This window comes from Bombina bombina, chromosome 5 (assembly GCF_027579735.1).
Source record: "Bombina bombina isolate aBomBom1 chromosome 5, aBomBom1.pri, whole genome shotgun sequence".
Classification (NCBI taxonomy): domain Eukaryota; kingdom Metazoa; phylum Chordata; class Amphibia; order Anura; family Bombinatoridae; genus Bombina; species Bombina bombina.
The window spans coordinates 156,721,362-156,734,711 of record NC_069503.1 but is presented as its reverse complement, the minus strand read 5'-3'; the positions used below and the strand labels follow the sequence as shown (position 1 = coordinate 156,734,711).

General features: G+C 37.2%; 1 protein-coding gene across 1 annotated transcript in view; it reads right to left on the bottom strand.

The window, feature by feature from the left end:
* VIPR1 (vasoactive intestinal peptide receptor 1) overlaps positions 1-13,350 on the bottom strand; it is a 576,370-nt gene that overhangs the window by 161,972 nt on the left and 401,048 nt on the right. Inside the window, exon 4 of the mRNA XM_053713746.1 lies at positions 4,322-4,425. Within this exon, the coding sequence (XP_053569721.1) occupies positions 4,322-4,425 (104 nt within the window). The remainder of the gene's footprint in view (positions 1-4,321; positions 4,426-13,350) is intronic.

The following is a 13,350-nucleotide window of genomic DNA, read 5'->3' as shown; positions in this document are numbered from 1 at the left end:
CACCCAGCCGGGTACCATCCGATCCGTCCAGAAGAGGGTCCGAAGTCTTCATCCTATCCGGCCAGAAGAGGTCCTCCAGAGGGTCTGAAGTCTTCATCCTATCCGGCCAGAAGAGGTCCTCCAGAGGGTTGGAAGTCTTCATCCAGGCAGCATCTTCTATCTTCTTCCATCCGGAGTGGGTCCATCTTGAAGCAGCCGGCGCGGATCCATCCTCTTCTAACGATGTCCGAATGTGAGCACAATCTGATTGGCTGATTGGATCAGCCAATCCGATTGAACTTGAATCTGATTGGCTGATTCAATCAGCCAATCAGATTTTTCCTACCTTAATTCCGATTGGCTGATAGAATCCTATCAGCCAATCGGAATTCGAGGGACGCCATCTTGGATGACGTCATTTAAAGGAACCTTCATTCGCTGTTAGGACGTTGTTAGAAGAGGATGGATCCGCGCCGGCTGCTTCAAGATGGACCCGCTCCGCTCCGGAAGGAAGAAGATAGAAGATGCCACCTGGATGAAGACTTCCGACCCTCTGGAGGACTTCTTCTTGCAGGATAGTATGAAGACTTCGGACCCTCTGGAGGACCTCTTCTGGCCGGATAGGATGAAGACTTCGGACCCTCTTCTGGACGGATCGGATGGTACCCGGCTGGGTGAAGACAAGGTAGGAAGATCTTCAAGGGCTCAGTGTTAGGTTTTTTAAGGGGGGTTTGCGTGGGTTAGATTAGGGGTATGTGGGTGGTGGGTTGTAATGTTGGGGGGGGTATTGTATGTTTTTTTTTACAGGCAAAAGAGCTGATTTCTTTGGGGCATGCCCCGAAAAAAGCCCTTTTAAGGGCTGGTAAGGTAATAGAGCTGTTAACTTTTTATTTTAGAATAGGGTAGGGCATTTTTTTATTTTGGGGGGCTTTGTTATTTTTTTAGGGGGCTTAGAGTAGGTGTAATTAGTTTAAAATTCTTGTAATCTTTTTTTATTTTTTGTAATTTAGTGTTTGTTTTTTTGTAATTTAGTTACAAAAATTGTAGGTAATTGTAGGTAGTTTAGTTAATACATTTATTGATAGTGTAGTGTTAGGTTTAATTGTAACTTAGGTTAGGATTTATTTTACAGGTAATTTTGTAATTATTTTAACTAGGTAGCTATTAAATAGTAAATAACTATATAATAGCTATTGTACCTAGTTAAAATAAATACAAAGTTAACCTGTAAAATAAATATAAATCCTAATATAGCTACAATGTGATTATTATTTTTATTGTAGCTATATTAGGGTTTATTTTACAGGTAAGTATTTAGCTTTAAATAGGATTAATTTTTTTAATAAGAAATAATTTATTTTGTTAGAATAAAATTATATTTAACTTAGGGGGGTGTTAGGGTTAGGGTTAGACTTAGCTTTAGGGGTTAATACATTTATTAGAGTAGCGGCGAGGTACGGTCAGCAGATTATGGGTTACTTGAAGTTAGGTGTCACAGATGTTAGGGAGGGCAGATTAGGGGTTAATACTATTTATTATAGGGTTTGCGAGGCTGGAGAGAGGCGGTTTAGGGGTTAATACATTTATTATAGTGGCGGTGAGGTCCGGTCGGCAGATTAGGGGTTAATAAGTGTAGGTAAAATAGCGGCGACGTTGGGGCGGCAGATTAGGGGTTAATAAATATAATATAGGGGTCGACGATGTTGTGGGCAGCAGATTAAGGGTACATAGGTATAATGTAGGTTGTGGCGGTGTCCGGAGCGGCAGATTAGGGGTTAATAATATAATGCAGGGGTCAGCGATAGTGGGGGCGGCAGATTAGGGGTTAATAAGTGTAAGGTTAGGGGTGTTTAGACTCGTTGTTCGTGTTAGGTGCAGACTTAGAAACTGTTTCCCCATAGGAAACAATGGGGCTGCGTTAGGAGCTGAACGCTGTTTTTTTTTCAGCCCAAACTGCCCTATTGTTTTCTAAGGGGGAATCGTGCACGAGCACGTTTTTCCAGCTAGCCGCTACCGTAAGCAACGGTGGTATTGAGAGTTGAAGTGGCGGTAAATATGCCTCTATGCTCCCTTTTTGGAGCCTAACGCAGCCCTTCAGAGTACTCTCAATACCAGCGTTATTTAAAAGGTGTGGGGGGAAAAAAACACGCGTAGCTAATGCACCCCTTTGGCCGCAAAACTCTAAATCTAGGCGATAGTGTTTAATGTTGACATTACTGTCCCCTTAACATATATGTCTCTTGTCATTAGCTCAAAAATGTGTTTAACAGCTGATGGTATCCTTTGTTGAAGATGCAGCAATGTACTAAGAGAATAAAGCATATTTTGATAGCAGAAATCTATTGGAAAATTGTTTAAAATTGAATGTTCTATCTGAATCCAAAAAAATAATAATGGGTTTAATGTCCCTTTAACATTCAAATGTTGTTTCTAATAGATGTCAATCTACATCTATGGAAATCAAATATTATGGGCCAGATTACGAGTGGAACGCAAAATTATGAGCTGGTATTAGCAGTTGAGCGCAATGCAAACGTGAGCTTGCATTCGCATTCCATGGGCAGCAAAGTTTACATATATACGTACGGTATGTATATGAATATATGTGTATATACACATATTAACACATAAATATATATAGATATAAACAGAAGGGATTTGGGGAGTGAGAGGAAAGCGCTAATAATAGAAACAGGATACAAATTGAGGGATCCTAAATAACAAAATATAAATAAAAATATAAATAAAAAAAAAAAAAAAATATATATATATATATATATATATATATATATATATATATATATATATATATATATATGTGGTGATAGTTTTAGTCACCTGCACAACTATACATAAGAAATGCGTGTCACAACAAGAATTAGTTCAATTCTGATCAGGACCATTTACATAAACACTCCATAAAATAATTAATTATATAATAAGTGCAAAAACATATATGTGAAGCTTAAAACAATGCAAACTCTGTCACATGTACTTCAATAAAAAAGAGAACAGAAAAAAAAACAGAAATAACATAAAAGCACTAAAAGTCCACAGTCCAATCCAATAGAGACCCGAATGGGGGGTACGTGTTAGTGGAGTAGAGAGTCCCACAGATAAAGACACACTCCAGTATACTGTATACTGGAGTGTGTCTTTATCTGGAGTTTGTCTTTATCTGTGGGACTCCACTAACTCCCTGTGCATAATAGTTTACAGATATCCTGTACATTGTACAGGATATCTGTAAAGAATTATGCACAGGGCATCTGTAAACTATTATGTACAGGGCATCTGTAAACTATTATGTACAGGGCATCTGTAAACTATTATGTACAGGGTATCTGTAAACTATTATGTACAGGGTATCTGTAAACTATTATGTACAGGGTATCTGTAAACTATTATGTACAGGGTATCTGTAAAGTATTATGCACAGAGTATCTGTAAACTATTATGCACAGGGTATCTGTAAATTATTATGTACATGGTATCTGTAAACTATTATGTACAACAGGGTATCTGTAAATTATTATGTACAGGGTATCTGTAAACTATTATGTACAGGGTATCTGTAAACTATTATGCACAGGGTATCTGTAAACTATTATGTAAAGGGTATCTGTAAACTATTATGCACAGGGTATCTGTAAACTATTATGTAAAGGGTATCTGTAAACTATTATGCACAGGGTATCTGTAAACTATTATGCACAGGATATCTGTCAATTATTATGTACATGGTATCTGTAAACTATTATGTACAGGGCATCTGTAAACTATTATGTACAGGGCATCTGTAAACTATTATGTACAGGGTATCTGTAAACTATTATGTACAGGGCATCTGTAAACTATTATGTACAGGGCATCTGTAAACTATTATGTACAGGGTATCTGTAAACTATTATGCACAAGGTATCTGTAAACTATTATGTACAGGGTATCTGTAAACTATTATGCACAAGGTATCTGTAAACTATTATGTACAGGGTATCTGTAAACTATTATGCACAAGGTATCTGTAAACTATTATGCACACAGTTTCTGTAAACTATTATGCACAAGGTATCTGTAAACTATTATGTACAGGGTATCTGTAAACTATTATGTACAGGGTATCTGTAAACTTATATGTACAAGGTATCTGTAAACTATTATGTACAGGCTTCCATTAAGGAGTCAACGCTCTTTTGTGATACAATATATTTATATCAGGCAAAATGGAGATAATTAGATCTGTATAAAAATATTTCCATATATAGAAACATCTGGATGTGAGGACAGATTCTGTAGTAATACTCTGTATAATGTAAGTCATTACAGAAAAACCTTTACATACCTGTTCAGTCTGAGTACTGTTGCTGTCATAGCCACAAGCATCTGCATATTTTTCAGGATACATTTCTGACCAGCCCCCAGCGGTACAATTTCTGGAGACATTGCCTGAGATACAAGAAGCAGAAAAATATATGTTAAGCTGATTGATGCTTTCCAATACATGCTCCTTTATTATGAATACTTTACAATAGATTTTAAAGGGATGTGAAATTAAACTTTCATGGTTCAGAAAGAGCATGCAATATTAAAGGGACAGTATAGCCAACATTAAACTTTCATGATTCAGCTAGAGCATGTAATTTCTGTTAAAACCAAAAAGCTGCTTAGATCAGCTCAACACACCCACAGTGCTGATTTTGGAGTGTATCTAGACTCTGATTGGTGTGTACGTCCCTAAAGTGATTGATTGACAAGCAAGTGCATAAAGTGTATAGTGCATCAGTACCAATCAGAATATTGCAATGCTCAAGTTTCGACTTCTGCAGGCTTCTTATAAAAGGCCTGATATTCAAAACCTTACAGCTCAGAAACACAAGTTTAATCTTGAGAAATGTTGCTATGTAGTGTTAGTTTGAGAGCTGTTCATCTGCATATGCAGGTTCTAAAAGTGAAGGAGAAACACACAAAAAAAAGCCCCCAAATATTTCATATGATTTTATTTCCATGCCAGTGAGTAATTGATAATCAGATCCATAGGGGCCGATTTACCAACCCCGTATCAGCCCCAATGCCTCTGTTTCTGTGCAAGCCTTCAGGCACCCTGGAAACAGGAGTTAAGAAGCAGCAGTCTTAAAACCGCTGCTCCTTAACTCGTTCGCCTGTTCTGAGGCTGCGGACATCAATCCGCCCGATCGCATACAATCGGGTCGATTGACACCTCCTGCTAGAGACCGATTGACCACGAATCTGCAGGGGGCGGCATTGCACAAGCAGTTCACCAGAACTGCTTGTGCAATGTTAAATGCCGACAGCGATGTCGGGCAGACATGATCACTACAGCGGATCATGTCCGTCTAACAGTTAGTAAATCTGCCCGATAGTGTTTTGTCAATCACAATAAATTATATATTTCCCTTTCCCAGAATCCCTTGCTCCAGTGCAAACACTGTATACTGAGGTTTTCTAATGAAAATATGCAGATGTGTGATACAGTGATCTACTAGTGTCACTATATTCACAGTAGAGATTTTTTTGTCACTCGTTTTACTTTTAACGTTTTACTTACCATAACATATTTTGAGATAGGTCTGGATGCTATACCAACTTCACTATGCACAACATAGAAGCCTTTAATGTGCTGATGACATCTGACTAGGGTTGTCAGGTGTCCAATACTCAACCAGACAGTCCAGTATTTTAGCAGGCTGTTTAGTAAAATATTCACATAAATACTGGACACTTAAAGTGAAAGTCGTTCCTAGCATTTGTGAAACGCTAAGCTTGACCATTGAAACAAATAAAGGAGATTTTCATTAATGAAGTATAAAATACTTCATGTTGAAAGCTCCTTTATTTGTTTCAAGCGTTCACCATTCTGAGCTGCTAAGACAGCCCACGGCAGAACCCTGTTTTGCTTGAGAGGTGATGTTTTAACCTCTTAGCCAATAGCCATGCAGGAAATTCAACTTGGCGCCCCATGGAGCCGGATTTTCCACACACTATTCGCTAAGAGCTGAAAATGTCACCTCTTTAAAGTCCCCTTTATTTGTTTTAATGGTCAATGCTAATGTTTCACAAATGCTAGGATTGACTTTTACTTTAAATATCCATTTTTTTTAAAAGTCTCTCACTGTTCAATGTAAAAGGTCTCCTATGTCTCAATGCATTACAAACATGAGGCAGAAAGTAGTGAGGGTCAGTCAAAGGGGTCAAATATTTACTTTTTACATGTGTTACTGGCTACTAAAGAGGTACATTTATTGAGTTGTAAGTCACCAGCAGTCACTGGGTAAAATTACTGCTTAGTTGTGAAAAATATACATGGTAAGTCAAGAGAGAGTAAGGATTAGGCATTGTGTGACGCCACAGACCATTGTATCCAGCCACGTACAGATTGTGCAGGATTTTAACGGCGAGCTGCTGTCAATCCTACATCTAACAGGACCGTAACAGTTGTCCATAGGTGATTTCTCATGCTGTATTAACCTTGCTGTGCACTAAAGAAGGCCTAGAGTAGCAATATACAGGCAAGTGGGATACGGGAAGTGTATATCTATGAAGAGACAGTATGAAACTTATTTGTATATCTTTATCCGGAATTCCCCACTTCAGTGGAAACACTGTTTGCTGAGGTTTTCTGTAAGATGTGCAGATGTGCTGTAGAAGGATATATTGTTTGCATTAATTTCTGAAAAGCTATTCCATAAAACTAATAGCTTTTTACATTTTCTGCAACCTTGTTAAATTTAATTGTATTTGCCAATCTGTGATTTTGAAGCATTATTTAAGGGTAGGAACATTTTTCTCCCACAATCATTTGTAATTACAATAAATATGGCACAGTGACGGTCACAGTGTATTTAGTGCAGATTTGCTTCCTATAGCATTTTCATAGGATACTGAAAAACCTATATAATTTGAATGTTTAACTCTGCTAAGTCAAAACTAAATTTCATATAAAATGTTTAAATTATGTGTAGGAAAAGCATAGTAATAATGGTCATTATTCTCTTTGCCTTATTTGTCATTTTTCTACAAATTATATCACCCGAAAGGCTGGATTGCATGCTTCAGGAACAAAAACTTTGACCCTGCTACTTGCTACACTGATGCAGACTCTCATGTATATCTAGAAAGAAAAGAAAAAGTAGCGTCTTTTAAGCACTCTGGGAAACACTACATTAGATTGGTCCAAAAGAGAGGACACACAATGAATCGGAGGGGTTCTCAATCCTCACAACAATATAAGGGCAAAAATGAAAAAATAAAACTTAAAATTTATTATATCAAGAAAATTAAAAAAGAGAAATATAAAATCACTTTAAAAACACTTAAAACAAGAAATAACATACAGGGACATGAAAGGTCCAAATCACAGTATTGTTTCGCAAAGGCCTTTGAAAAAGCAGGATGTGAAACGTGCGTCAGACGCTTTGTGACATGATTAGGTCCTGACCAGGGAGTCTTTGGTATTGTATTGCAGCTGTATTTGATATGTTCTATTTGCTTTATTGATTTAACCCTATACTAGATGCTTTTGTAGTACCAGATTAGGACAACAGGAATACCCAGTGTTTTTAAACAATTGTGTAGGAGCAACACGTGAGACTAATCCCTTTTTTGTGGGTCTCCTTAGGGAGATATTATAGTTACCAGTAGACTGTATATTAGGGCTCTTTTTATTTTGTGTTGCACTATATAATGGGGATAATTACCTCCTTTGAACATTTCTGGTATTAGGCTTTATATTTGATTGTATAGGTGTTTGCTGCTTGATTTATACAATACAGTACTGTGATCATGTCCCTGTATGTTATTTCTTGTTTTAAGTGATTTTATATTTCTCATTTTTTTATTTTCTTGATATAATAAATGTTGTTTTATTTTTTCCCCTTCGATTGTGGTGAGGACTGAGAACCCCTCCATTTCATTGTGTGTCCTCTTTTGGACCAATCTAATTTAGTGTTTCCCAGAGTGCTTAAAAGATGCTACTTTTTCTTTTATTTCTGTACGTAATTATCTATGTCTGCATCTAGCACCACCTGTTTGGAGGGCTTTCCCTAGCTGTCCCATTCAAGTTACTTATTGTATGAGATATACTCCTTAATTATTTAATCACTATCTCAAGTATATCTGTCCCTAATTGACAACAGCAAATGAAATAAGTTATGTTGCAGGACTGAAAAACTCTGTTGATTTGCAAAAATACTGTTTTCAATGTTTTTAAAATATATTTTTAACTATTCTTTTGCAGTACTTAATTGCTTATAGGTACAATATACTTATACAAATGTATTTATTGTCCCTTTAAAGGGACAGTCAAGTTAAAATTATACTTTCATGATTCAGATAGGGCACAACATTTTAAACAACTTTCCAATTCATATTCATTATCTAAATGTGCACAATATTTGTATATACATTCACCAGCTCATACTGAGCATGTTGCAAGATTCACAGAATATACGTATATACATTTTGTAATTGGCTGATAGCTGTCACATGATGCATTAGGGAGGAAAATGTAACTAATCTACTAATCATTTAAAATTCAAACTAAGGGGCCAATTTAAGAAGCTCAGTATCTGCCTCAATGCCTCTGTTAAGGATAGCTGCTCCTTAACTCGTCCTCCACCCCTGAGGCGAAGCACATCAATCAGCCTGAACTCATATGATTGGGATGATTGACACCCCTGCTAGCGGCGATTGGCTGCAAATCTGCAGGGGGTGGTATTGCACAAACAGTTCACCAGAACTGCTTGTGCAATGTTAAATGCTGACAGCGTATGCTGATCGATACAGCGGATCTTGTCCGTCCGACTGTTGGTAAATTGGCCCCTAAGTATTTTTGCATTGTTTATGCTATTCAGATGTGTTTAGTTGTCCTAAAATGTCTCCTTTCCTGTTTTTGCTACTCTGAAAAAAACTCAGCTGAAGTTCTTATGAAAGTGCTTGTAAAAATGCCACACAATATTCTAATGATTGATTTTTATTTCTTGTTTGAGGTCACAGCAGGCAGATGCAGAAATCCTGCTGTTCCATATAATCACTATTAGATGGCAATTGGGCTAATTGAATCTAAGAATTTATAGACTTGTGGGTAATTTTCTGACCTTTCCTCCCTGCCATAATATTTTTCATGTGTTTCTTTGCTTCTATTGTCACAGAAGAAATATAAGTATTCCTATTCAATCTTGATGTAGTTTTAAAAGGATGTAGAAGTCAATTTTTTACTTAGGTTATAAAGCACCAGAATACTTATTCTAGACACTTTGCAATGCAAAATGTGTATATGCTGGAACCCACTTTACCTGGGTGCTGATTGGTTGATACATTCTGTGCTCAGCATCAACAGTTTCAAGATAGTATACTAAGGATTAGTAGACTCAGCATAATATTAACCTTTTACTTATATGGGGGGAATTGTATTCCTATTCATAACAAAAATTTTGAATCAATCATGTTAAATAATGGGTAATTCCATCATTGAAGTTAAAAAATTTATTTTTAGACCTTTATTTATTTTTAACTTCAAAATTGGAATGATAGGAGCCAATCTCAAAGAATTGTAAGCCACTGGTATGTATGCAACATGCATCTGCTTGTCTGTCAATCAAGTACATGCAGGAAGTTTAAGCACCAATCAGAGGATTTTAAACATACACAATGTTACACATTTTGTTGCTGAGTAGTTTATGAGGATTTGTCCATTCAAGTCATCAATAAATGAGTTTGACAACACTTTAATGAAAGTAAAAGATTTACTTCTGTAGGGACCTGCTGGGGGTGCCAGTTGGCATTAGGTACTGTGCATGCGCATGGGCAAGACACCAATCACATGAGCTGATTACTCATAAATATGAACAGTGCATATAGATAGAGGTTGCTATTACTGGGTTACTAGACTAAAATTAAATAAAAAATGAATTTTCTAGTGCATGCAAAAAAAGGTTCACTTGTTTGGGTGTCCTATATCAGAGAACTCTTCGTTGTGAATTGTATTTTCTCATAAAAGGTTTCATAAAAAGGACAGGCAATACAGTATTCTTACATATGTTACTTGTTGTTTTTTTTTTTTTTTCTCACAAAGATAAGAAAAAAATTTGTGTCCTATATAAATATACATTTCCAAAATGAAATGGATACATTAATTATTATTTTTTATGGATTCATACACCCTAACATAACACTCTACAGTAATATGTAAAGTAACAGGGGAAATAAATCTATGGGAAAAAATGTTTAACTTAATGCCTGCTGAAAGTGATAGAAAAATCAGAAATGACCTATAAACTTGTTGAGATTTGAATGTACAAAGACAGTATATTACGTTTCAAGGCTTTGAAGACTCATTAAGATGTTCAAAGAAATATTTCCATGAGGGATTAGTTGCTATGTGTAGTCAAATTGGAATGTAATTGTATTTTTAAGAGAGTTACCATTTTCCAATGGATAAAAAGACTTCATAAGAAAGTCAAAAACTTTTTACAGAAATTTGTAGCTAAAACTAAAATGTTCCCAAACTTTCACTGAGATTACGAGTTTTGCGTTAACAGGGGTGTGGTGCTAACGAGCAGTTTTCCCTCACCGCTCACCTACAGACAAAGCTGGTATTACGGGTTTTTACAAACCCGACGTTAGCCGCAGAAAAGTGAGCGGAGAGCAAAACTTTGCTCCATATCTCACCTCATTACCAGTGCTGCTTACGGTAGTGGTGAGCTGGCAAAAAGTGCTCATGTGCGATTTCCCCATAGGAATCAATGGGGGAGAGCCGGCTGAAAAAAAAACCTAACACCTGCAAAAAAGCAGTGTTCAGATCTTAACGCAGCCCCATTGATTCATATGGGGAAATAAAAGTTATGTCTACACCTAACACCCTAACATGAACGCCATATTTAAACACCCCTAATCTTAGATTTATTAACCCCTAATCCGTTGTCCCCAACATCGCCGACACCTACATTATATTCTTAACCCCTAATCTGCCTTTCCGTACACCGCCCCACCTACATTATACTTAACCCCTAATCTGCTACCCACAATGTCGCCGCCACCTACCTAGAATTATTAACCCCTAATCTGCTGCCCGCAACGTCGCTGCAACTATATTAAAGTTCTTAACCCCTAAACCTAAGTCTAACCCTAACACCCCCTAACTTAAATATAATTTAAATAAATCTAAATAAAATTACTACAATTATCTAAATTATTCCTATTTAAAATGAAATACTTACCTATAAAATAAACCCTAAGCTAGCTACAATATAACTAATAGTTACATTGTATCTAGCTTAAGGTTTATTTTTATTTTTATTTTACAGGCTACTTTGTATTTATTTTAACTTGGTACAATAGTTATAGCTACCTAGTTAAAATAAAGTCAGATTTACCTGTAAAATAAAACACAAGTTAAGTTACAATTACAATAACAACAAAACACAACGCTTGTGCAAATATAGGAGCGCTCAGTGAGTGCAAACGATATCAAAATCAAATGATATAGAAAGTGCATATAACACAAATAAAGTGCATATAATGTGCATATAACACAGATGATATGAGCCAATGAACACAAACAAAGGATATGCTTGCTTCAGGTATTTAGTACATCATATAGGAGTTGCAGCTTCCCACTAGACACAGCACTGGAGGCTGGATACAGCTAATACAAAAACAAGAAAAGAGAAAGGGAGGCACAAACACCTCTAAATGAAGATGGTGGGCGGGTGCCTGCCCCGCCCACCGTCTTCACGCCATGCCGTACACACCAGCTGTAGGAGAGCCGGCTTTTTTCATCCTGACAATTTGGTGCAGTATGAGCTTTTGGCGATATTTTTAGTACATGTTTATAAGACTCATATATGTACTTCTACAGTGAACTAATCATTATCCTTTGTGGCTTATTGAACATTTGATCACTGAGGGAGGATTGTTTTCGCTGCAACGTACACATCGTTATGGAACATTTGAGTGCCTTGTATTTGCTGTGATTTTACATACCTCATATGTTTGAGGGGTCTGAGTGTGAGTGTTACATCGTTAATACCCTAATAAATTATACCTAGTACATACAGTCTGCATTTAGAGGTGTTTGCGCCTCCCTTTCTCTTTTCTTGTTTTTGTATAAGTTACAATTACACCTAAGACTACACTATAATTAAATTAATTCCCTAAATTAAATACAATTAAATACAATTATCTAAAGTACGAAAAAAACACTAAATTACAGAAAATAATAAAATAATTACAAGTTTTTTAAACTAATTACACCTAATCTAATCCCCCTAATAAAATAAAAAGCCCCCCAAAATAATAAAAAAACCCTACCCTATATTAAATTACAAATAGCCATTTAAAGGGCCTTTTGCGGAGCATTGCCCCAAAGTAATCAGCTCTTTTACCTGTAAAAAAAGTACAATACCCCACCAACATTAAAACCCACCACCCACACACCCAACCCTACTCTAAAACCCACCCAATACCCCCTCAATAAAACCTAACACTAACCCCTTGAAGATCACCCTACCTTGAGAAGTCTTCACCCAACCGGGCCGAAGTCCTCAACGAAGCCGGGCGAAGTGGTCCTCCAGATAGGCAGAAGTTTTCAGCCAGGCCAGGAAGAAGAGGTCCTCCAGAAGGGCAGAAGTCTTCATCCAGACGGCATCTTCTATCTTCATCCATCTGGCGCAGAGCGGGTCCATCTTCAAGACATCTGACGTGGAGCATCCTCTTCTTTCAACGTCTTCTTACTAAATGACGGTTCCTTTAAGTGACGTCATCCAAGATGGCGTCCTTCTATCAGCCAATCGGAATTAAGCTAGAAAAAATCCTATTGGCTGATGCAATCAGCCAATAGGATTGAGCTCGCATTCTACTGGCTGATTTAATCAGCCAATAGAATGCCAGCTCAATCTATTGGCTGATTGGATCAGCCAATAGGATTGAGCTTCAATCCTATTGGCTGATTGCAGCCAATAGGATTTTTTCTACCTTAATTTCGATTGGCTGATAGAATTCTATCAGCAAATCGGAATTGAAGGGATGCCATCTTGGATGACATCACTTAAAGGAACTGTCATTTAGTAAGATGACGTCAAAAGAAGAGGATGCTCCACGTCGGATGTCTTGAAGATGGACCCGCTCCGCGTCGGATGGATGAAGATTGAAGATGCCGTCTGGATGAAGACTTCTGCCCTTCTGGAGGACCTCTTCTTCCTGGCCTGGCTGAAAACTTCTGCCCGTCTGGAGGACCACTTCGCCCGGCTTCGTTGAGGACTTCGGCCCGGTTGGGTGAAGACTTCTCAAGGTAGGGTGATCTTCAAGGGGTTAGGGTTTTATTAAGGGGGTATTGGGTGGGTTTTATAGTAGGGT